The following is a 25735-nucleotide window of genomic DNA, read 5'->3' on the forward strand; positions in this document are numbered from 1 at the left end:
ATAGAATAGCGTAGACAGCGCTGTCTAGTATATACACTCTAGCATATACAGCGGTATGGTGTGTATGCACTACAGCGTATTCCAGGCCTGGGACGGTGTCGGATAACTGCAGAATGCCAGAAACCAAGAGCAGGAGACCGAGCCGATGGTGGGCGAGTGGCAACGTGTTTGGTTGTGTTTTATTTGGGGCTTACTGTGGCTGTCGGTACTGCCTCAGGACAGAGGCGGAACGTGAAGGATTTCTAAGGCAAGCGGAGTGCAAAATGCACCGTTGGAGGCCTAAACTTGGAAAGGGGAGCGGGGATTTGCAGCAGGCAGGTAGTTGACAGCTCGCTGCCCACCCTGTAGCTGTTTGGTTCCTTGCTCAATGAAGGCGCTTAGCGTTAGCCGCTGTGCTGCAGTCTGAGACCTGCTGGCGCTAGGTCAGAAATGAAGCGAGGCAGCCCGCCGGGGCCGAGGCTTCCGTGTGAGGGAGCCGTCAGCAGCCGCCCAGGAAGGGCAGCAGTGCTGCGCTCGCCCGCCCTCCCCTCCCCCTTTAAGGCAGTACCGAGAGGCGTTTATAGAAGCGCTGTGGAGCTTTGGTGTGGGAACTCAAACTTCCAGTTATTGCTAAAACCAAGAGGAAAAGCAACTTTTTCTGAAGGTGCTGCTCTCAGCCTGGCGAGCTGTGGGGGAAGGGGCAGCGGCGGCCCCACAGAGGTGCGGGGAGGAGGGAAAGCTCACACGCATGTCCCACGGCTGAGGACTGCAGGGCTCATCTCCAGCCTGGGGTGGCAGAGAGAAGCGGTGGCCTCTGCAGTTCGGCTGTGTGGATATGAAAGAGTTCCTACGGTATAAAAATATCGCTACCGAGCAAGAAGTGGGAGAGGCGACTTCAAAAAAAAGGCAAGCGTCTCTGGATCCAGATCAGTGAGGAAGTTAGGTGATGGGTTGCTCAGGTTAACACCTTAGCGTAAACTAAAAACAACACAAATTCCAAATCTAAAACAGAAGTTTCCACATCAACTCCGTTTCTTGTAGTGCATCTTTCATACTCGGCTATGAAGTATTTACAGGGTTTCACTCATTTACACAATATGGCTTTAATATATTGTAACACAAAGCATCAAAACGTCTCGGAGCAAAATTCTTCATAAAACATTCTTTCTGAATATAAAGTTTGGCATTTCATCGATTTGGCTGACAAAGCAGCAGAATTATTTGTTTTCCGATTGTGCTTTTTGATGACGACAAGCACAAATTTTGGTCAAAAACTCCCTAACGGAGTCAGCGCTACCTCTCCCTCGAAGCCCGGCACGGTTTCGCAGGCGCTGCGTTGGACCCACGCGGTTGCGGCTAAGGTAGGGAGGAAGCGGCCTTTCTTTTGCAACCGTCCTGTTAAGACAAGAAAGCAAGATGGATTTTGTGGGTTGTCTGAAAGTGCAGGTCTTTGGTAACAATAAACAAAAGGAGCGAAGCGAGGCGGGGGGTTGCTGGGAACGGCGTCCAGCCGGTTCTGTAGGGCGCAGCCTGACGGAGGGAAAGGTCCTCTCGCGCTGGCACGTTCCATCATCGAGAGTTCAGGCGAGGAGCGACCTGCGGGAGAAGGAGGAGAAGCTAGAAAGCGTGCTGAAAGCAAAGGTGCCGCAACCGTTCTAGCGCCTAAACATCTTCAGAAATGCTTCATCGCCGGAGCAGCCGCTTGCCTGGCTGCTCCCGACAGCCCGTAGAGCAGCCCCCTCCTCGCGGCGGCACGCGGGGCAAACCTCCTCTCTCCCTGCAGCCCGGGCGCTCCGGAGAGCGGGGCGATGCCTGGCAGCGGAGCGAGGGGCCGGGGGCTGCTCTGGACGGGGGCTGGCGCTCGGCTCTGATGCGGGACGGGGAGGCAGCGCAGCCTGAAGGCGCTCTGCATTTATTTCTCAATAACCTTTAATCCGACAGCGCATAAATCGGTGGCATGATGATACCTGACCAGCAGGAAGGCTACAAACAATCTGAGAAGGGAAGAGGAGGTTTGTTTTTTGCTTCCTGCATTTTTAAATGTTTCTCTAAAACTTGATTTGCAACAGAGTAGAGCATGGAAGCCTGAACCTTGGGGAGGAAAAAAAACAAACCCCAAGATGATCGATAGGACAGGCGCTGGGTCTGAGGAGCCTGGCCTCTGGAGACTGCAGGAGAACAAGGCCCAGCTCCAGCTGGGAGGAGGCGGGCAGAGCAGGCAGCGCGTCCGGCAGGGGTGGCCCGGGGCGCGTGTCCGTCTGCTGCCAACGCTCGATGCCAAAAGCTGCGTTTGTATCCGCGGCAAGCGAGCTGCCAGCCTGCCCTGCCGCGGCCTGCACTCACCACGGTTAGATGGCCGTTCTTGGCCTTGGCTATGAGCAGCTCCGATCCCGATACAAAGTCGATGATGCCTTCTTTGCCTTGCCCAACGGTGAATTTTATGCTGCAAAGAGAAAGGTGAGAACCGATTTGGTGAGTTTTGTGACCTCTCCACTAGCTCCGTGTTACCCTCGGTCAGCGGCTGGCTCGTACGGACGCCTGGCTGCAACAGATGGGGCTGTCGAAGGAAGGGAGCCTTGGCTAAGGTGCAGTGGGTGCGTTTTGATGTTGTCTGGGCGTGGTTTTCTGTAGCCCTTCAATGCTGAAGCAGAGCTCCCTCCAGAACCAACACGAGAAAACCGAGGCTTCGCTCACCTGCCCTGGTTGATGTTGACGTTGTTGACTCTGTCTGCCTGCATGGCCGTTTTCGTTAGGGTCTCGATCACGTGGTCGCTTTGAAGCACAACATCGCCCTGGGAGGGACGAGACAAGGGTTATGGTGGCGGCTGTGCAGAGGCCGCACGCTGAAATGATGGCGCTGTGATGAACGGGCAGAGAACTATCTCCGGAGGTTAGCACGGGAGAGCACGACTCCAAGGGGAGCAAGCACGGAGACCTCTGGGGCCTCTCGGGGGTCACGCTGCACCTCTGGCAGTGACCTGGCATCAGCAACGGGGAAGGGCCAGCACCAATCCTGTCGGTGAACAAGTCACTGGTGAGCACGAGTAAACGTAAGTGAAACGCTACGTAGCGCTGGCACAACGCGAGTTACACACGTGTCGCCATGTGCACCCTCCCCCAGCTGCATCTTCTCTTTGTGCCTTTAAAATTTCTAGAGGTGGCTGGAGAACTGGCTGAGCCCCCTACCTTCTGTTTGTTGTCCTCGCAGCGCACGTGCAGCACAAACAAGTTATCGCTCAGGCTGCTGACGGAGATGCCTGCAACAGAGAACAGCCGTCGACAGCGAAGGCGGCGCCCGCTGACCGCGCAGCACGCGAGAGGCCGAGCCTCCGCCATGAGCTGCTCGCGCTTGCTACGTGGAAAAACCCTCTCCCTGGGGCAGGGGCTAAGGAGCACCGCGCCGGCTTTCAGGAGCGTCTGTCTTCATAGTTTATTTTTGGACTTTAATATCTTGACACTAGATGCAAACGGGATTAGCTATTTCAATTGAGCTAGCCCAACCCTAGCAGAGACAAACATCCATCTCTGCCGCGAGAGCGTCTTATGGGAGTCGCGGAGCCCCAAATTAGTGTTGCCCTTGGAAACCATTTCAAAGGGAGACGGCTACGAATGCGGCGGATGCCCGAGAGCTGCATCAGGCTGACGCTGGTGATGAGCACCAAAACTGGCTGGAAAGAGGAGCCATAGCAGAGCCGCGGCTGCGAAGGGCGAGGTTTCAGACAAAGCCCAGTAAGGACCACAACGCACCAGACTCGGCCGGTTTCTCTGACCCAGCCTCAAGTCTGTGTCAAATATTGAGAAGGCCGAAAGCTGGAGCGGGTCCCAGGCTGCTGCCGCGTGATAATGGCGCAACTCCCCTGCGGCAGAGATGTGCAGCTGGGAAAGGGCTGGGGAGGGGGCTTGGGGGAGGTGAACTGAGTAATTTTTGTGACACTTTATGGAGTTTAATTTTAGAAAAACTCACTTTCAAGATATTACGGACTTAAAATGCTTGTCAGTATCGGATAATTCCATTCTTGTCCAGGACAAAGACAAACTGGTTCTGTTATTACTTCGTTGACTGTGGCCAAGGTGAAGCCCGACTTCAGTCGAGCGAGCCAAACCCCGTGTCGCCGTTCTCACCTGTCAGATTGGCATAGTCGATTCGCTGCTTGATTTTGGATTCCTCCACGATGACGACTGCGCTCTGGGTAAGAAGCAGCTGCCGCGCTCTTGCTTTGTATCCCTTCCGGTCGTACTTTATCACAGGAACTGCATACTGAAATAAGTGTTAAGAGCGCTAAAAATGCACCTGGTTTAAGTGCCAGCTACCTTCCCTCTAGCCTAGGGAGCCTGCAGGAGGTCCTGACCAGTGGCTGGTGAACTGGGACTGGAGGCAATCCTTGCGTCCCCTGTTCTCCCCCTGCCCCAGCCTCCCTCGTTGACCTGGAGGAGCTCTGAACAAGAGCCTGATGACTGCAGCTGCCTGACAGCGGGCTCGAAAAATCCCGGTTTGGCTTCAGGCTGCGTAGGCTTCTTCCTCGCTCCTTTCCTCTCCGGCCACGCCGGCTGCAACCCCTTCAATTCTTCACTGACATAAACTTGCCCACATCTCAAAATTGTATTCCCGAGCCATCAGCTCTTCCCCCGGACTGTCTTCTAAGGTATTACAAGCTTAGTATAATGTAAAATTCTTGCTATATTCTCTTCAGGAATCTAATCTGATATTCTGCTGAATCAGTCTAGAAGCTTGACAGAAGTATTAGGAGACACATCTCACCTTAATTGCCTCACTTTCTAAAGCCTGAAGGACTTTCGCATTTATCTCTTCATTACCTGTATTAAAACCAAAGAGGCGAGGTCAGAAAGAGGAATTTCTAGCAAGAGTAGCTAAATCCCTTTCTTCTTTCTGTTAAACTTCACACCACCTACTCACCGAGTCGCGTGTTGATGAAGAGCCTAGGCACGCTCTGAGGGTAGTTGTCTTTTTTACCCTTAAAAATCTCACTGGCGATTACTTTTTGTTCCAACTGCAAGGACAAAAGATGTAGTCTTGTTTTGTATAAAATGTCTACTTAAATAAAAAGACAAATTTGTCTTAAAAGAGATGTTATCCATTGGGGTTTTTTAGCAGTTGTCATCTAGTTCTGACCTGAATCGTACTAGTCAAAAAATGACTCAAAATATTCCATACATCCCTTACTTTTTCAACAGCTACCCACCAATCTTTAGGGTAGAAATTTCCTCCACCCCCTTTTTTTTTTGTCTTTCTTTCCCCTTTCTCCTTCATCTCAAAAGTGTGCATCATACTGCTGGTTTGAATTTATCTGGACATGGCACCTACTCTCTGGATTTTGATAATGCCCATGTTTAAAACTGCAGCGATTCTCTTAACCTCTTCCTCCTCAAGCTTCACGTTTGTTCTCCTGCTCTACCCCCCCGTGGCTTTTTTCATGGTTCAGATCTTTTTTCCCCCCCGAAGCCTCTCAGCTGGTCAACATCTTTACTTGACGTACTGACAAAACAGCGCCGTCCTCCCCGGCGGTTGCACCCCATCCAGCACAGCTCTGCCTGCTCCTCGTCTCCACCTCACCCCGGCTCCGCTCGCCCCGGCTCTGGGTACGAGCTGGGGTCCTCCAGAGGAAATCCCCTCTGCTTTACCTGGGCAACCGCGTGCTGTGGTGCTGGCAGGCAGCACAAAGCACCTGAGATGATTTACTGGTAAAAATGTGGATGAAAGATACTCATGGTGGGAGAGGCTGGTTTGCTGGGGAAAGGGAAGCGTTCTGCTGCGCCTCCACCTCCAGCTTGGCAAGGGCTGGTGTTAAGCCTGCGTCCTTAATCACAGGCTCGGCCACTAACTAATCCGCAGCATTTCATTACATGTGCTTAATACTTTGCAGGCTTTCATAAGCAGTGTGATATACTAGGCAATAAAAACAATGGCAACCGTTACTATCAAACAGTTACATCTAACCTGTTCAATGTATGCGTTTCCTATGATGTCCCTGCACTGAGCTTTTTTTTTAATATAAAAAATTCCCTCCCCTTACCTTTCCATGACTAAGACAAATCAAATGTCAGTATCACTTTTATTCTTTTTAGCTCGCACAGCAGCTGTACCTGTTCAGCTGCCTCCTCTGTTTGGAAAATGACTGGTTGGGCGGCTGCAGCGTGCTTGCTCTCTACTTTCCATGGCTGGCTGGGGTAGAGGGAATTTTCTCCCTGGTAGCTGGCCTAGTGCTGTGGTTTGGGTTTGGGATGAGGATAGTGGTGGTAGCACTTCTGCCCTTCCCCCTGTGGGGCCGAGCGAGCGGCCGCGGGGGGCCGAGGTGCCGGCTGGGGTTAAACCACGACAGTGGTACAAGCAGAATAATGCGGCTTCTCCCGTTTTTATCTTCCAGGGGAAGAACAACAGGGCCTTTCAGTATAGAAACTATATAGGTGCATGGATATACAACACCATTTAAATAATATGCATTGAAATATGTATATAATGGTTTTTCTTTCATTTTATACACATTCTGGTCTTTTAGTTTTTTGTCTCAAAAAAAAAAAAAAAATCAGAGTGAACCGTTTCCAGCCACCGAAGAAAGCGGTGCTTCACGAGCTGCTCCATCTCACCCCCACTCTGTGCCTCCCTCGGTAGCAGCACCCGTGTCCCTCCCGCCCAGCTGCTCCCCCCTTCGCTTCTCACAGTCCGTTACGCCGAGAACCCCTCCTCTGGTTGGGGACATCAGCGTAGTTTGTGAGGTAAGGTGAAGTTGTCTCGTACCTGCTGCTTCCACTCTGGGCTGATTCTCTTGCAGTAGGTCCAGACCATGTTCTGCATACAGAGCTGTCGCAGGAGCTGGGATGCCTGAAGAAGAAATCACACAATGACTGAAAATAGCCCCAATTGCCTGACAAACCAGTTCAAACAGCGAAGACAGATGAGAAGCAACTGCACAAAATGCATTGCTGGACTAAAATACCGCTTCATTACTGAGAGTCGCTTCTAAAATTAAATAATAGGAAGTTTGTTTTCCACCTTTCTAAGAGTTCGCCCCACCACGTTCTCCAGCCGCTTTAGAATGGAGGACGACCACCAGGGCCCTCCCCTTCGCACCGCTCTGCCCTTCCTTGCTTCCAGCTGGCCCTGCACCCCAAACACGCAAGGGCCTGGGGAGAGGGGGACGGGGACTCGCTGCAATATTTTGCTTTGGTCAGATAAAACACAAATTCTGCCAGATGCAGAATAATAATGGCAATAGAGGAAGTTTAATATGTTCTTCACAGGCAACCGCATTGTCATTACAGCCAATTTAGCTGTCCCGAGGGAACTTCATTTGTTCAGAGAAAAAGGGAAGAAAATTTCAGAAACGGATGGGAAAACCAGTAGAAAATGGTGTCGCAACAGCACCACACGCTCAAGAGCTTGCAATACTATCGCTCTAATAATTTTACCGATATGCTGTAATCCCACCCATGCGATGACACGTGGATTAATTCTACTGGTAGCGATGCTAACGCAAAGTGGAAGGTGAGCGAGGAGCTGGCTCGCTCTTGCTCTGGTAGCAGCAGGGTCCCCTCAGGCCTTCGGTGGCCCGCGGTCGTCAATGCGGCCATTGGTCTCCTCCATCCCACGTCTCCTCCATCTGCCCCGGCGCAGTTGTGCCTACCTCACAGAGCGACGGCGGAGGAGTCGGCCAGGATTTGTCCAACACATTTTTTGGTAAATTACGCTTGAGGTTCATCAGGAAGGAGAAGCGGATGTAATCAAGGAAATATTCATTCTCTGGGCAGCGAGGGTGGTTCCGGTAAATAAAACCTTTAATGAACCTGAGGAAGAAGAAAATGTTATTAGAAAATTAGAAAAGTGATCAAAATTAGAGGTATTTAGAGGTGTCTTCCAACCAAACCCTTCTCTGGGATTTACTTAATAGTTTCAATTTATTAAAAAAATCACTGATGCTGTAGTGACAAGAAAGTTTATTCTTATCATCCTATTGTTAAGAAGTAAGTACCCAGTTGATGGCTTGGGTTATTCTTTACGCACCTTCTGATAGTCTCTACCGCCCACTTCTTCTTGGCAGCTTTTCGGCGTCCCAGCGTTCCCCGCCACCAGGACTGGATCACGATTGCTAAAAATAATACAAAGATTTTGCACTAAGTGAGCTCCTTCATACCAACATCGACTCCCTAACAAAGCTGGCAACAGCGAGTGCTCAAGAAAGCCCGCTGTGTAAGTAACCACCCGTCAATGTGCCATACGGGAAAGAATAGAATTTAAATTCTGAACAATACGATATCACGGTTAAATGTCAATAAAAAGCACGGGCAGATGGGAACCGCTGCATGGGGGCTGCTGGGTGAGCGCGAGGGAAGTCTGCTGCTCTTGCTCCGAGTCTCACAGACGGAAGGTGGAAGGACTGGGTACCCCACCAACATCTTCCATTCTGCTTCCAGCAAGGCCTGGGGAACGTTCCTTCTCGCACGTCCAACTCAAGTCCTCTCTGACACCAACGGCCCCTTCCAACCCACAATTACGCAGCACTGCAGTTTCCCCTCTCTCTGTCTCCTACCTGAGTGTTTCATGTGCAGGAATTTCTTTCGACGGTAGAAACCTCTCCATGTGGCCTGCATTTTTGTTGCTGAAATTGAAAGGAAAGCAGCAATTTGAAATTGTGACTGAGCAGATTTTGGTAGAAGAAGGGTCAACTTTTTAAAGAAAAATCCCCCCCCCCCCAAAACAAACAGAAAAAAAGGCAAACAGAAAACAGAGAGCTAACTGTCCATGAAGCTACTGCAGCGTGTGACTCACCCAGACTCTGCTTCCTCACTTCCAGAGCATCTTCCGTTGCAAACAAGGTCTTGGGAAAGCGGATAAAAATCTTTGTTCTAGAAATAGAAATGCAGAATTATGTTTAACATGCCGAAGAAGTTTGCTTCCTGCCCATAGCATCCCCTTTGGGATCTCTAATCTTTTCCTCACCCATTAGAAAAAGAAGCCTTATTTAAAAGCAATGACATGGACGTCCAGTGATTCATAATCTATTTAAGAAAACAGAAGAACTAACCGTCCCATTTTGTATTCTTCCTGCTTGTAGCCAAGATGCTTCACCAGCACAGCCACCCCGTCGTGGGGCCGGCCGTCCCATGTAGGCCACGTTTCTGGACAAAGCGACTTGTACCTGTAAATCGACAGCAGAAGAAATCTTAGGGAGAGAAGCCCAATCCGTACAGGGCAATGGAAAGGGAGAGAGGCCATGCTTCTCGCTCCCTCAAGAAAATAAGTCTTTCAGGTGTGAGGGCTGCCTCTCTGCTGTTCGGAACAGCTCCCCAGGCTCCGCATCTGCGGGAGCGAGACCAGGGGGAGGGAGCAGCAGGAGAGAGCAGGCCAGGGTAAGCCTACCTCTGCAGGAAAACTTCGTATTTTCTTCGATACGCAAACCCGGCTCTGCGCACTCTGAGGTTCTCCATCAATCCTAGGTATTTCACTTGATGTCGGATTAGAACTTCATCAAATCGATCTTGAGCGAGCATGAAAATAGAGAAACATGATCAATGTATAGCTGTCCCTTCAGCTGGAGGAGGGGAATGTTCCGTTCGTGGTCATATCTTACACAATTATCTTTAACCTCTAACCCATCCTCGCGGTGCGAGTCCCACACAAGTTACTTTGTGTCTCCTGTCCCCCCCACCTTTAATATACATTTAGTTCCAAAACAAAGTTCTCCTTTAGGATGTTCTATGCGTACAGGAGGAAGAAATGAGGGAGAATAAAGGTCATTAAAAGGAAGTTATGCAGGTTAATAATTCTTCACTTTAAACATGACCCTACTCCACCCCAGAGCAGTGCTCCCACTCCGATCCCTGGCTGCTGGCACTGCCCCCACCTCCCTGCAGGAAGCTCTGGCACAGACCCAAAATGAAAAAACCCTGCAGGACTCTGTCATTTGAGCGCCTTTCTGTGCCTCGCTACTGGGACCCAGCGGTCTCTACAGAGCTGCCGTAGAAAAGAGGAAGAGTCAGCAGGGTCGTACCAGCCTGTTTAGCATCGTTAGGTTTAATGCAACGAATGTAGGAGGGTTCTTTGGACATCAGAATTTCCATGAGTTTGGAGAGGCTGTTTTTAAACTGAGTTGCTGCCTACGAGAAAAGAAAGAAAACTATGTGTGAAGCAAGGACTTACAGCCAGCACGTGTGGCTGCAGAACGCACCTCAGCCTCCCCAGCTTTAAACGCAAGAGGCTTGCATGACCATGTTAGACAGGGCATGGCTTTTAAAAAGAGGAAACAGCCGCGCTTCCGTCCAGCTCTCGTGTTCTTACCGTTTCAGGTCTCTTTTTGTCTGTCAGCTCCGTCCTGTCAAAACACTGATTTATGATAGGATTCTCAGAGTTGCACATGGTCTGCAGAGAGAGACGTTTTCAGAGATAAAGTACAGAGTACTCTTCAGAGAACTATCAAAGAAACATGGGACAAAATTGGATTTTTTTTTTGTTTATTTTGCTTTTTCATAATTAAACGAACTTTGGGCACCTCATAGTGCAGCCCTATGAACACACATTCTCCAGGTGGAGTCTAGAAGAATCTTTTCCCTCAGGTGCCACCCCATTTTAAACCCGACTCCTCGTTCTGCTGAATACTGGAAACATCCTCTGTCCACACTCACCTCCTTCAGGTTCCGAAAGAGAAGGTCATTGTTTTTATCTAGAAAACCTGGAAGAAAAAGAAACCGCTCAGGCTGCCACCGCTGTTCCGCAGGAACTTCACAACAAGGCAGGAATTTGAGATGGGAAATTAATCTGGTTAATCAAATGATGTGTGGACGTATTCTATGCCCAGATTTTTCTTTACTATATAGCGAAGCTGTTTTAATTCAAAGGGCAGAGGACGGGAGGAGGAGAAAAGAGTGAGAGACAGCGGAGACGAGGCACACGCTTACCCGCAACGCTGTAGGTGACCTCTCCAGCATAGTGCAAAAGCCGAAACTCCTCCCGCCCCAGTGACTTGCGAGTCTTTTGGTCGGCGAGCTTGTGCCTGGTGAGAAAGTGAAAAAGCTTCATGAGAAACAAACATTTGTTTCATGGGGGGATTCGCTTCAAAAAGCACTACGGCATTTGATCCCAGAGTGGGACTACGGGAACACAGAAGGGGAGGAATAAATCTGACTTGCTAATTTTTAAGACTAAAAGTAAGTAAAGAGTTATCAACCAGCAAATCACAAAAATGTCATAAAACGTATTTATGTTTATTTCAAGTGGATGAACTTTCAGCTTCCTGGCAAGGTTGCAGAGTGGCTCTGTGTGCCCAGGAAATTGGAGCAGAGGCAGCAGGCAAGAGGGCAGGGGAGACGCTGGCAGCAGGCTGGCTTACTCGTGAGGTGCCGTACAGACCCTAATCTGAGCATAAGCAGAACATTCAGTAAGAACAGAAAGACATGCGGAGCTCCAAAACCGAAGTAAACAATCGGGAAGGTGAAACATGGAATTCAGAACTTGAACTGGAGTGGCGGCAGCACGGATAGGTTACCAAAGCCCGAGAGTATCCACATGGTCTGGGAAGCAGGTGGGCACGAAGGCGAGTTAGTGCAATACAAACCTCTCAATTTCAAAAGCACTAACACTGCTTAAATCATTCTAATGCACATACACCTCTGAACACTATTCTTACCAGTAAAATTCTGCTCCATGTTCTAGTTATTCCTAAGCCTGACTCGAGTCATCAACGCTGGGGGATGATCTGGCCTAATACTCCAAACCAGAAAGTCTGTCACACCTGAAGTACTGGGCTGGATCTTGGAAGAGCCAAGAAGCTGCAAGGCTGCAGACTCCTTGCACATATTAGCAGCAGGATGCCAGGAAGAGACTGGTGAAGAGGCAAGTCAGTCCCAAGAGTTTTGTTGCCCCTATTGTATTGTGAAGCCTAGTCTGGAGAAGAGCAAGGCAGTTTGTGTTGACAGCTTATTCTGTATTACCTTAACTCACAATCTAATCTCTTTGCAAAAGAAAACGCGATCATCTTTTATGTGGGACCCGGTATACCTAGGATGCTACTGCCGTACGCACAATGAGTTATAATGTCATCTAGGAATAACTAAAGCTCTGGGCTCTGTCGCATGCTTGGATCCTACCAGTACAACGGCCCTCATCTACGTGAACACTCACGTGAGAAAATGAGGGTGGTTCTTCACAGTTTCCTCCAGTTTCTCCAAGAACGTTGTATCTGTGGCATCCCCGGGTCTCAGACACTCTTCATCCTACAAACACACACATTCCGGTATTCATGTCTTACTGTCCTCGTCAGCGCACCGGCCAGCTAATTCTCTGATTCTGTCTCACTGAAACACTGCCCCAGTTTGACGCCTTGGCCTTTTAACAGGCAGGCCAGCTCTTAGTTCAACAAACGAAGAATTGTTGAGCTGAAAAGGAAAACGCTTTCCTCCTTCCAGACTGCCTGGATTGGCAGCTTCTTTTCTGAGAGCAGACGGAGGCGATACAGTACGACTTTTAATGGTGTCACTGTTCAGTGTATCGTAGCTCTTCCCACCTGCCCAAATAATCCTGATATAAGCCGAGACCTTTTTTTCCTGCGTTCTTCCCCTTGTTTTCCACTACACTGCCCCAAATTTTTAATTTAAAAAGGTGTCGTCAACTCACCAGAATGGAAATGATGCCTTTGAATTTCTCTTCCACCAAATCACAAATTATTTTGTTATTGAAGTACTGAACTGGTTCCCACTACAAAGAGAAGAAATCACACTTGGGTGAAAACAATTCTAGACTGGAAAAAAACATGAACATTTCAGAACATTTCAGGCAGCACCTTACTTAAATAATCTTTCTGTCAAATTTGAAACAAAGCTTTTTCACTCATCAAATTTGTTTTCCTAACATTCCCTTTAAAAAGCTTTTTTTTTTAATCAGAGTAGAAGATTGGAATGGCATTACTGACTTCTAGCTGTATCACACAGAGTTACCCAAGTGCTTCAAAAAGAAAGGCCAAAGGAAAGCTCTGCGTTCATTTACTCTGCAGACCATTACTGGCAGCTCCTTTTCCAGTCTGTCCTCTGGCCTGCAGGAGGTGCTCCAAAGGAGACAGTGGAAGCGAGGATATCGGCTCTTACCGCTATGCCTTCCGACTCGTATTCCTCTTGTTCCGACTTTAACGTGAGCTCTATGAAGAGCTGCTGCAATTTTTCGTTACAATAATTAATACAAAATTGCTCAAAGCTGCAAACAAAAATCAGAAAAATAATCACTAACACTGTACCGCAAATAAAAGAAGCTACAATCAGTGGGCAGCAGCATGGGTGTATCTCTGTGTCAATCAAGAGAAACAGAAGAGATTCAGTGAAATGTTTCTTTACTGAGCGTATCAATTTAGTAAGTTTAGTGAATCGCATGAAAGAGTTCCAGAAGGAGGGAAAAACAGACATGAAGGGTGGAACACAAAAACTTTTAAGAAGGGCCCAATAACACTGCAAATTTGAGAGTCTCAGTTCATTGCTACCTGCCAGAGCCAGGTTCCCGACCCTGACGTGGTCCCAGACAATGCCTTATAGCTGGTTTTTTCCCGTTCACGTCACCACAGAAAGATGCCACAACAGCCAGCACTGTGCCAGAGAGCTGGGCAAAGGCAGAGTTCAAGCTATCGCATGAATACACCCCAAAAAGGCAACAGTCTCTTTGAAATACCAGGAACATTAACAGCTGTAAATGCCAAGTATCAGCTGGACGCCCCAAGCGTTCCAAGCCCTGTGATTATCAGTTATTCAGCTGATTTCCTGAAGTTTAAACGTCATCTTCTCTTTCTCTCTTACTAAGAGAGCCAGAGATGGAATAATGTCTTATTTCACAACGGAGAGAAAACACTCTAACGAATGAAGTCATGCAGAGTTTACTCAAAACTCAAAGACACCGACTGAAACAAACCTGTTGTGCTGAAAAACCTCAAATCCATAGATATCAAGCAATCCTAGAACCGTTGTACTTCTCCAGCCCGGAAACTCTCCTTCCTGCAATAGGGCAAAAAATAAATGTTGGTATGTGCTCACAGCTACAGTCTCTCACTGGATCTTACCCAGTTACAGCATTTACTCCTTACCCTCTTCTTAATGGAAAACAAATTCATTTAGAAATCACTGTACAGCACGAAGCTTACCATTTCTCTGCTTTGCAGCTAAAAGATTTGAAACTTCCTTTCATGCCTGGTTGGACATCAACGAATGACAGGGTCATTTACCTTGTAAGCAAGAGACTTGTTAACCTTGTTCACCAGCCAGGAGAAAGTGCGTCCGTATATTGCCTTAGCAAGCGCGTCCCTCGCGTAGGCTGCCTGCTCCAGGTTCAGAGGACTGATGAGCTGCATGAAAAGGAGAAAAAAGCCATTCAACAGCCACTGCACTGAGAGATTACATTTCCCTCGTTCACTGTTAATAAAGAGCCACTTAAGGGCATCCTGTCTGGGCCCCGCTCACGTCGCTGTCTCACAGCCGTACAGGCTGCAAGTCACCGTAAGGCTATGGGACTCTTGGTGCTGGCAGCCTCCTTTGACAAGTGGGAAGCGAACTGTTTCATGCTGGTAAGAGAGCTGACAGTGTATCGCTAGCTTGATTTAATTCCATGCGCCTCCCAGATCCCCAGTTCATGTTCTTACCTCTTCCCCTTTTGCTATGATCTTCTTGTGGATCAATGCATCTCGAAGAACAGAGCCCTCAACTGCCAGAAGCTGCAAAGCAGTAGAGTATTAAATTAATTGATGAAGCAGTATGTTCGATTTATCAGTTCTAGCTTTAAGAGATCAAAAGCCTAGTCCCCAAAATCACAGTCCAGTGGAAGGACGACCCTTCGTTTCCCGTTCACGCTGCAAGACGTTTTGCAACGGCAGTCCTTCCCTTTCCTCCCGCACACCCCCTCCCTCCTGCCAGGGATATGACCTAACAAACGAACTGCCTTGATTGTTCTGGCACAAGGAACGGGCTTAGCGAGGCCACCAGGGTTCTTCTTTCTTTAAAACTCTTCTCCAGAGTAGCTCTATTCCCATCCCACTGCCTGAAGGCGAAAACCTCAAGTCAGTGGTGCATCAAATGGTAAATAGAGAAGTTGTCAGTTAAAGGGTTAATATCTGCACTTTATTTAAGTCAACTAAAAGTAGACTATGACAACTTCTAAACCATATTCTAAAATGATATGATGGGACCAAGTTCAAAATAAGGAAACCTCTCTAATTCATCTTTAATGTAATATATCTCTAACTGGTGACACTCACCCTAGCCAGGTATTTAATCTGGTTCTCTGTAGTGACCTGAGCATTGCCTTGCTCATCAGCAGCAAACTGCACGTTCCCCAGATGCAGAACACTAGCCACAATGCTCAGCAAATCCTAGGATGGAAGCAACAGGCAAAAACCGGGATGATGAAATGAATGCACAATGAGAAAAGGCCGTGAGATTTTTGTGTTCATTAACATTTTATGAGAACGTTTTGTATTTTTTTTCCAGGATTTTTTCAGAGAACACATTCATTCTGAAAGCTGCCTTTGGTCAGAAATAACAAATCAAAGCTGAAAAAGTCCTTAAGAGTAGGGAAATCAGCTGTGCTGTTAAACGTGTCTTACCTCCACCTCGCTGTCGTTGAAGCTTATAATGGACAGGGCTCTTCGCACAATCTTCCAATCGTTTTTATCATTTATGGAACTCACCCTTGCACAGTGACCCTAAAAAGACACAGTTTGATAGAAATAAGAAATAATTGTCAAAGATAGATTACTCATGCTCAATGCGCTTCTGCTACGTGTTTCTTTTCATAGCAGTCACCTCAGGGATATTTCTGAAGTGAGGGAAGGAAACTACAAAGTCCACTGAGAATATATCGGTCCTATAATGTAACGATATTGTAAGAATTACTACTTAACGCACACCTTTACTAAATAGTGATACTGTTGCGGGCTCTTTTCGAGGCCCAGCCTTCGCAGTAAGTCCTCTTCCCCTCCTTCTAGCAGCTGGTAGAAAATGTGGAAGTTCCTCTCCCCGTGATTCTGGTGCACAACTCGGGATTTCTCCAGGAGGTAGTTCAGGATGTGGCCCCCAACAGGAGCCCCCTAAACCAAACCAGATACATGGAAATAGTTGGTCAGCACAGAGGAAAACATTTCTGTTTCTTGGTGGTCTGTTCAAAGGCAAATAGGATACCAAATGACAGCCTACAAAAAGACAGAAAATTATCTGTCATTTTGTACCACGATCTCTATTTCAGCTAAACCATAGGGGCAATCTGAGTTTTGAAGTGTATGCAAAACGAGATATCAAATGAAATAACATGCCATTATACAGATCGTGGCTACAGCACCTACGGAATGGGATCCTGACTTGTGTAAAACTCCTTCTCAGGAGGAAAACAAGGAAAAGCATAAAACTGTGAGTGTGGAGGGATTACGTACTGAGCCCTTTAAGCGACTGCGGTATGCTGAGCTACTCAGCTCTTGCACTACGCTCATCCTCACAGTGTGCGGCAACTTGGATCAGAAGCGAAACAAACACTATGCAAAGTTGCACAGGACAGAGATTATCTTCCGATCACAGCTGGCTTATGTGGATTTAGTTTGGAAGTGTCCATTTGCACAGTGCACATATAGCCCAGAAATAAGAGGATTTAATCTCACTGTCTCCTTATATACAGAAATGAGGGAAGAAAGAAAGGAAAATGTGTACTATAAAATCCTCCGGAACCTCACTTTGCTACCACCGACTCCGCTTACACCGTCGACAAGGGAATGCACAACGATCGCTCCACGCACGCATCAGTACAAGAAAGCACAGGCGACAGAGACCGGCCAGGACTGGGACCAGTTCGGAAGTTTAAAACAGATTTTAAATTACCCTGTAATCAAACTGCACATCCATGTACTTCCCAAATCGGCTGGAGTTGTCATTCCGAAGGGTTTTTGCATTTCCAAAGGCCTGAAATGAAAACGATTAGAGAAAAATAAATAAGCGTCAAATAAGATTATTTATAAACACTTTGGTGAAGCTGCCAGTTGTTTATTTGCAGCCATCAAAGCCTCGGTTTTTCCTTTCAGCGAGGGAAACCAAGAAGGAAACAGATTGCTACCCAAATTCTAATGTTGATCTTTATACCCAGCGCAAGCATCGCAGATGGAGCATGCCTCTGAAAACACTTCCACCCCCACCCAGCAAGCTTATTTTAATGCCAGTTCACTGCTGACAGCATATGTCACGTCTGACAGTCTTTTCAAAGCTTCCTCTTCCATCACAGCTACCCGCAGCTCCGCTCGCAGCGGGCACTACCCGACGGGCCGCGGCCTGCCAGGCTTTCCCCTCTCTCGGGGAGCAGACCTTTCCCCGCACGCAGCACACGCTGGAGCACAGAGCGGAACTGTCCGAGGGAACCACAGACAGCTCAGGGCTGGACACTAGAGGACACCACAGCACCAGACAATGCACCCACAAATGCATTTATCAGAGGGCAACGCTGCCCACAGCAGAGGCGTCTGCTTCTGGCTTTGCAAACTTACGCAGCGCACCAGAACTCTTCCCACACCAAATGCCTCTCTCTCCCCGCAGCCTGCCCGCTCCAGAATTGCTCCTGGTGGACTGGACATTTGAGGACATGGTTTAGTGGTGGACTTGGCAGTGATAGGTTAACAGTTGGGCTCGATGATCTTAAAGGTCTTTTCCAACCTTAACGATTCTATGGCTCTATGATTCTATGAAAGGGCCAAGCGGCTTCAGCAGCAGATGGCCATTCCTTTGGCTTGGAAGCAGACAGGGATTCCCCTGTGTGCAGTGCACACGATCTGCCCACGTGCGGTGAACCAGCGTTCCCAGGACATGCTATCCGCTCTGCGCAGCTCGGTCATGCCCAGTGCGGTCCAGCTGCCCCCACCCCCTCAGCTGGAAAATGTGAGTGCTGCTGGTATTGCTCAACGTCAAGCTTCCGTGCCGCAGGCTCGAGGGTTACCTCCAGGACGGGGTTGGATTGTAGCAGGCGGTCCTTCACAGTTTCAACCTGCTGGCTGGCCGGACAGGTCACGGCATAGTACTGCAGGATCTTCTTGGTGGCCTCCGTTTTGCCAGCCCCGCTCTCCCCAGAGATCAGAATACACTGATCCTTCCTCTCCGTGCGCAGGGAGCGATAGGAATTGTCCGCAATAGCGTAGCTAAGGGACAACGATAAGCAGGCATTAGTTTGTTTCCACAAGCGAAGGGCGCAGACTCCTCGGCTAAGACCATCCCACAGTGCGAACTCCTAGCGGAGACGCCTCAAAAAGAAGTACGTGTCCGTGGGCCGGGTAAGAGCGTATTGCTTCTGCACGCTGCTGACGACACAGGAGATCACTAACATCTCTAAACACAGCCACTGAGCCAAGTTTCTGCAAGGTGATAGCACAAATTATCAAATTCCTTTAAAAACTGCTCTTTTGACTCTCTCTGACAAGAAGAGTTTCTGTACAAGATGACTAAATGGTGCTGATAAAGTTACTTTTCTAAATATACGTGATCTCTCAACATTGGTCCCACAGGACAAAAAAGCTTTGCATGCAGGAAACGTCTCGTTTTCCGTCAATCTTTACTCTAGCTTATCTTTTAAGTGATGACACACTCAGAAGGTCACAACTGCACTTTGCTATCTGGGTGGCTCCTATAATGTGGCTCCAGAATAGCCCAACCTCTCGCAGCTTCTCTTGGATTGTGGAAAGCATGGGATAAGCCAGCACCGGCTGATAAGCGTCCTGCAGGCTACTTAAGCTGCCATCCAGCTGAGGCCCAACGCTACCCGAAATACCAGACCGTTCCTCCTGCCTGCATGCGGCCAGGGTTCATTGCTCTGGCTCTGGACCCCAGCTTCTTCCTTTGCTGCTTTTCTTCCTCTGCTCTTTTCCTCCCCAGACAGACCAGACAGGATCGTACACCAAGAATCACACGCACTTTTACAACACCAGAGAGCGGGAGGATGAGTCTGCCAACGGTGGCGACTGCTGACAGAGGGAGAGAGGGAAAGAAGGACCAGGCAGATGCAATGGAAGAGGATAAGAGAAAAGAGGAGCATTAGCCCGTCACAACGCACTCATAGAAGACGACCTCCGTAACAACATTTTCAGCTGTCTTACATGTGGTGATCAAGCAGATATCCTGTCTTCATACACTTGACAACCTTTTAGTAGCTTTGCTCCCCCCCCCCCAACTCTCATGCTGTGAAATTAATTAGAAATAATCACACCAAAATAACAGCCGTGGCCTTCTCCAGTCTATTAATACTTGGTGCTAAGGCAACACCAACGAGCTACCTAGCAACACAACTGCACGCTTACCCCACTAAGTCATCAAGCCCTTCTCTTCCCATCCAAATTCTGTCTCTGGAGTATTTTGAAAACAGTTGAATAAATGTAAATTTAATTTAAATTTTAAGAACTGCCTCTAGGCTGCGTGCCTTTATTGGGTGATTTTGCAGTACTCTACATTCAAGCAGAAAGCTAGCAGTCATGCATATCACGTACGGAATCACTTCAAGATGGTCATGGTCCCATTTGCAGTCGCCGTCCCCGAGCCCCCGGCAGGGTACAAATGGGGCAGGATGCGACAGATCGCTCGGGGAAGTACGCCGTGTCTCAGGCCCATGCGGATAACCTTTCTCCTTTGAATGACTACGTGTGACGCACTTCCCAGAGAACCCACTGATCAGACCTAGCCTTAAACTAATTTTGACACTGGAATAGCAATATTGAAGTATTTTGGCTTTCTAAAATCAGTTTAGAATAAGAGAAAGAGGAAAAAAAGACATCTGAAATACTGTAAAAAGAAAAGCACGGAGTGCTACAGTACAGAGCATTTCAGTGCTCCTCAGAGCATTTAAAAATGCATAAATAATCAAATAATGTAATGTTTTGCAATGGAACGATAAAAACAGTTAACAAAAAAAATACCGTTCTCCCAGTTGGAGCAGCACTGGTATTCAGTATTGCAGCTCTCAAGGGTTTACTTATGAGCTGCACGTTTTACAGTTTCTAGTTAAAACAAGAAAGAGAACAGCCTAAGTAATAATCAGCTACTCTATGATTTAAGTCACTTTGTGTAGTACGTACAGGCATTAGAGCTGCTTAGCACGCCATGTTAGACCTGAGCATCGCCATCACGCTCACTCCTGTACCTACTGCACACAAATAAAAAGGCAGCTGCATTCCCAGCGACTTTCCAGGGAGTCACAACGTCCTCACCCAAGGAACAGAGAAGCCCTTGAGAGCGCCCTGACCGCAGGCAGAAGCGGCTGCACCCAGGCCAGGTCTCTGCCTGGAAGGCAGGGCTGAAGGCAACCCATGCGGCAACAACAACCTGCAAGGCAGAGCGGAGAGCGGAGCCGCGGCCGGGGGATGCTGGCCAGCCTGCGGCCGGCGCGGCTCCCTCCGGCCCTCTCAGCTGCTCCACCAGGAACCGCCTGATGCCGATTTAAGCCACTGCCAGGCACCTCCTTGGGGCAGATCTGTTCCTTGGGGCACCTGCACGCAGACCCGATGCACTGACCCACCTAGATCAAGGGGAGCGCTTCGCAGGTTGGCACGCGGGGTTTTTCAGGTTTAATCGTCCCCATATAAGTCCACACAAGAAGCTGAAACACTATAAAAATCACATTTTTATCATAACAAATACAACTTCAAGTGTTCAGACTTTCCCAAATAATGGTGCTTCTCTCCTTCTCTGTGCTTGTAGCGCATTCTGTTTTGCTTACTCTCCTGGGCTATGTGCCAGTAATAAGAAACAATCCAAATAGTTTGCTCAAAAATAATATCACTTACTCTTCCAAGACCTCTTAAAAAAAAAACTAAAAAAAAAAAAAATCACCACAAAAAACCTCCAAGAGGTGCTCCAGAATTTGGCTCTTGGCCCCAAAAGAAAGCATTTTGGAGCCAAATGTCCTCAGCTCTCAGTCATCTTCCTCTTTCAGTCTGACAAAAAAATTCAAATGCTTTCAAAAATAACTTTAAACCTCAAACTTTTTTTTTTTTTTAATGGGAAATTGGGAATGCTCACCAGGCCAGACCATATAAATAAATACGCTCCTTGTTCCAACAGGCTGACGTCTCTTAGCAACAAGGGAAATACCAGATAAATATTGGTCGGCAGCAGCAGCAGAGGTAGGAAAGCAACCACCCCACGGACAGACGCACTCTTTCCCCCCGTTAGCCCTGTGCTGAACGGGCGATGCAGCGGCAGGGGAAACTCGCGGCCCGGACACGCAGACCCCAAGTAACCCTGGAACAATGAACTCCTGTCCTGCCAGGGCTGGGTAAGCAGCGCTGTTCCTCCAGCCAGGAAGGAACCAACTCCCTTCCCAAATACTGCTCTTGCAAAGGCAACTTATCCTCTTCGGAGAGAGGAACAGGAATAGAAAGAGCCGTACACCACACCCTCCGAAGGATCCTTCATATCGCTATGATTTTGAGTGCTGCACCTGGGACACGAACAGTCCTATTTGCTTGTTTTCACATGTCGTTATCGCACCCGCCCGTGTGGGAAGGGCACCAACTGCACTGTTTACCCACAGGCCACTCACAGGTGAGGAGAAACTTCATAGAAGCTGACACCACGGTATCGCTCCATGTTCTGTTTGCTGTAGATTTCCAGTTCCTTGTATGGATTAACAGATACCAGAACTGAGCCAATGTACGTCTGAAAAAAAGCACACAAAGTAGAGAGGTTACAGAAGGTCTGGCAGCAGATCCTCCGAGAGCCCAGGCTGCTCTGAAGGCCGTACGCTGTGGACAAGGGCTGCCCGCAGCGGTGCACCGGGGACGCTGCTGAGGGCTTCCGAAGAGGCCGAGGGTGCTGAAGAAGCGACCTCTCAGCGCAGTGAGAATGGCTTTGCAGGAGTTACGCCAGACACGTTATCTTTGCTGAAAAAAGAGCACCTATGAACGGTTTTAACAAGCAAGAACACCGGATTATTTCTGACATACCATTTGGGATCAAGTTCAAGCCTGGCGTTGCTGAAAGCCCACCACAGAGTGAATTCACAAAATGGAAGAATGTGGTGAGAGTTGGATTTTCAGTGCTGGCAAGACCTGTAAATGCCAGCAGACCTCAGCTGGAGCGCTGCAATGAGTCCCTACATCTGTTAACACGACAGCATCCCAGACTAGTTCTGACACAAGCAACCACGGTCTATTAAAGTTGATACCACCATCTCCAAATCCAACTGCAGAGCAAAGCTATGGCACGTCTTCCGCAGCAAACACCCAAATTCAGGTCACTGATGAACACTTTGGCATCTGTCACTCTGCTACTCACATAGATCAGATTCTCCTTGAAGCGCTTACGCAGATTTTCAATAAACGCTGCTTCGCTGGTGAAGTTCTCAAGCAGGACAAAATCCTGCACGCCCACCCGGTCGCGGGCCGTCAGGGCGCTCTCCATGGTCAGCCGAATGCCGTTAGTCCCCGCTCCCTGCAACCAAAAGCAGAGGAAGGTTGGGAGATCTGTGGTTTTGTGTGCAGCTCGCTGAGCCCACAAGAACGATTAAGCACAATTACCCATGGACAACCTATGAACAGGAGAGGATATTAGAATAACCCCGCTACTGTTGAAAACGCTAGTCAGTGTATACAAACACTTTATCAATTGGTTTATACTAATTGCTTTGAGGGAAGAGAAGCCAGCATTAAGGAAAAGTTATTGCTAAATTGCCAATCACTTTAAAGGACTCAATCAAACATGCATTTCATAAAGAGAATAAAACTTGGATTTCCTTTCCCAGGCATCCTTTAGCAGGAGCGAGACTGCAATATGTTCTCTCTCCTTTTCTCCCTCATTTCACAACGGGAAGTCGTTTCGAGGTAAGGAATCTTTTATGACTAATGATGATTCATCTCATGAGCAAACGGCTTCACATTGCTGACCAATTTAAAAGCTTTAGCAAGACACCCAATGGGAAAATTCGGAACTAATGAGAAATGGGCATTTCTGCATCCCATGCCACTGAATTTACGGTGACACCAACATCTATCCCATGCATCAGGCAACTTCTATTCCCTGACCCTCTTTTAAAGGTCACATTTTCAACGTGATGTGCTTCAGACACAACCATCTTCGGAAAACACAGGTCTGCTGACTTCTTACTTCATTCAACCTCACGTACTAAAAGAGGGAGAGGAAATGTGCAGCGTGTGACTCAGCTGCTGCTTGCAGGGAGAACTTCTACTAAAGGCAATTCGACCCGACGGACAGACGACGTACAAGGCGTAGAAGACAACAGACACTACAGAAATCAGAGACAGGAGATAGAACGTTTTAAACAATTTGCCTCACATCCGTCTGCATTTCCTTATCACATTCTTAAACCCTTCTTATTTTGCCAGCGCCTCACAGCAAGCACCCTTCTCCTAAATCACTTCCCTAAAGCACTAAGGCTTTTCAGAGAATCTGCTGTTATATTCTGGGATGTTGCCATCACTGGCACAAACGCCACTGGAGCTTGCTCCTGAACGGGCTCGTGCACGGATAGCAACACCCAGGCACCCTCTCCTGCATTGGTGCTGCAAACCGGGAATGCCGGAGCCCTGCTGCAACGCTGCCGTCCAGCCCCCAAACCCTGCACAATGACGTAGATGATTTTTGCTGAATCACGTTGTCAGGTAGTTCCTTTCTGCTCCTTCTCAAGATATAATAGTGGTCAGAGCACAGGGACTGATGGCGTGTAGGGAAAAAAATAAAAACAACCTTGGTCAGAAGAAAATTTCCCTTACGTTTTGTTAAGTAGTAATAAAGGCAAGACCCACGGAAGTATAAATTTGGGCCCAAACGGGTGGAAATTCCCTCAGTCTGCAGTTGTTTAGTCTTACCAATCATTTACAAATGTAGTTTTCCCTGTTTCTGCAAGATATAATTGGCTCCCTTCCTGAAAGCCCAGCGCCGGGGCATAAGCGATTGCATGAAACCTGCAGCTTTCAGAAAGAAAAACTCGTTCCTACAACTTGCTACTAGGAAAGCTCAAATCCAGAGCCACTCTAATGGCTCAAACACCACGAAGAAACATCACGTTCGTTTCCCCTTTTTATTTGTGTTTTTTCCCATTAGTCTCGTTTTTTTCCCATTAGTCTGGTTTCATTAGTCTCCCTGATTTCTAAGCTTTGAAAGATCCACTTTGGGAGGAATTCTGCAGATACTGTCGTAAGTAATCTTTACAAGGCCCCAAAGCTTCCAAGCCAATTCCTCCACACCTTCAGCAAAGTGCTTTGTTGGTGTCTTCTACCCTATTCGCCACGGTGTAGAGCAAAGGGAGGACCCCTGGAGAAGAAAGATGGTGAGATGAAGGACAACGCTGGCAAAAGAAACAGGGATAAATCACGTAGAAATAAACTCTGCCTAGAAATCAGAATCCTTCTATCAGAGCAGTGCAATGCTGGAGCAGCTTTTGGACAAGGTAATGGGAACAAAGGCAAAACCCAAGAGAAAATAACCAGTTGTCAAGTGGGTAAGCTTATGAATACAGTTTTAAAACACAGCTGCCTCCAAAATGACTGAGGAGGAACTTCCACGCTTGCAGAGTCAATCCAAGTTTATATAATCCTGCAGACTTTCACAGAAAACGTCCCTTAGCAGTTTCAGCAGCTCCTTCATCAGCCCCTCCCTCCAGCCCCGGGCAGACCGATCCCAGCTGGACACATCCAGGCTACGGAAGCAGCAATCCATCCCACTTACAGCAGCGCGCCGCGCGCCTCCTCTGGGACAGGCATTTAAGGCTAAGTAGCTTTCAGCTTCCTCCGTGCTTTTTTCTCCTCATTCAACTCCTACCTCTCTCCGTGAGAACAAAATAACTACCTGAAATTTTCAGTCAGTTTAAAAAAAAACCAAACCAAACGCAAACCAAACGCAACTTTTCAGCAATAACTAAATGTGACCAGGTTACCTAGCCAACATCATGCAGTCAGATTCTCCAGCACATAAACTTTAATCACAGCGTTGCATGCTCCCAAGCCTTAGTTCAATGCAAATATAAACATCAGTCATAAACCGCAGCTCAGCAATATGTGCTTCTCTGCGCCAGCATTTGCTCGTTTGCTTTACTGCTTATGTCCAAGTCTACCACCAACTTAAAATGTCAACATTAACTATCTGACTGCCGATAACTTCAGATGCAATGCAAAAGGAGGTGAACATAAATCCTTTTCGCAAAATGGAAACAGAACAGTAACGCAGAAGGAAGAAAACGGGGAAAGAAGACACTATTTAGAAAAAATAATCACAGTGATGACCATATGTTCCTACTGAACGATGAGTGTGACAGCAAGGCACCGAATAAATTAAAATAACTAAAATGTTAGTTAGGTTATGTTAGCAGGCAGACATCAAATCTGGTGGCTGTAAATTAATGGTAGAAAACCCAGTCTGGGGGGTTACGTTACAGTGAAGCTAATTAACCATTAAAGCAGTTTGCGTATGGACAGGACCGGCTCCCTTAGCTCTCTGTAGTGAATAGATTTATCTCCGCCAAAACGCCTCCGGCCGACGCACGGTTCATTTACAACGTCCTCTGCTCCGCGCTATGCAAGAGACCAGCTTGGACAACTCTGAAAGCCCCGTGGCAGGGAGTATGTACTCCAGATAATTAGGAGAACTAGGCTGTGAGGGTCTGATGAGACCCTTGTGTGGGAAAAGGAGTTTTCCTCGAGCTGCTGAGGGAGGACAGTGGAGGACGAGCCGCTCTGACAGCGAGAACGCAGGCGGAAGGGCCGTCTCTCCGGCCCTCGGCCCTCTGGCTTGCACCGGCTCTAGCGCTTCT

General features: G+C 48.0%; 1 protein-coding gene across 14 annotated transcripts in view; it reads right to left on the reverse strand.

Annotated features, from left to right (window-relative positions):
* Positions 1-1063: 1063 nt before the first annotated feature.
* The window catches only part of MYO1C (myosin IC), a 62131-nt gene continuing 37459 nt past the window's right edge, over positions 1064-25735 (reverse strand). For 7 of the 14 annotated variants that reach the window (XM_087752138.1, XM_087752142.1, XM_087752140.1 and 4 more), the window contains 30 exons: positions 22246-22401; positions 21512-21627; positions 17924-18122; positions 16822-16902; positions 15864-16043; positions 15561-15659; positions 15213-15326; positions 14601-14672; positions 14187-14306; positions 13877-13959; positions 13069-13174; positions 12602-12682; positions 12110-12201; positions 10888-10982; positions 10615-10661; positions 10271-10351; positions 9984-10089; positions 9353-9470; positions 9018-9131; positions 8762-8838; positions 8523-8591; positions 7997-8081; positions 7620-7779; positions 6734-6817; positions 4895-4988; positions 4739-4794; positions 4102-4237; positions 3166-3236; positions 2674-2771; positions 1064-1374 (listed from right to left, as the gene is read on the reverse strand). In XM_087752138.1, the coding sequence (XP_087608264.1) occupies positions 1197-1374; positions 2674-2771; positions 3166-3236; positions 4102-4237; positions 4739-4794; positions 4895-4988; positions 6734-6817; positions 7620-7779; positions 7997-8081; positions 8523-8591; positions 8762-8838; positions 9018-9131; positions 9353-9470; positions 9984-10089; positions 10271-10351; positions 10615-10661; positions 10888-10982; positions 12110-12201; positions 12602-12682; positions 13069-13174; positions 13877-13959; positions 14187-14306; positions 14601-14672; positions 15213-15326; positions 15561-15659; positions 15864-16043; positions 16822-16902; positions 17924-18122; positions 21512-21627; positions 22246-22401 (3168 nt within the window). In that variant the 3' untranslated portion in view covers positions 1064-1196. The other 7 variants (XM_087752145.1, XM_087752141.1, XM_087752136.1 and 4 more) reach the window with 6 other exon arrangements.

This window comes from Nipponia nippon, unplaced genomic scaffold, assembly GCF_047370975.1.
Source record: "Nipponia nippon isolate SJK-2023a ecotype South Korea unplaced genomic scaffold, ASM4737097v1 scaffold_15, whole genome shotgun sequence".
Classification (NCBI taxonomy): Eukaryota; Metazoa; Chordata; class Aves; order Pelecaniformes; family Threskiornithidae; genus Nipponia; species Nipponia nippon.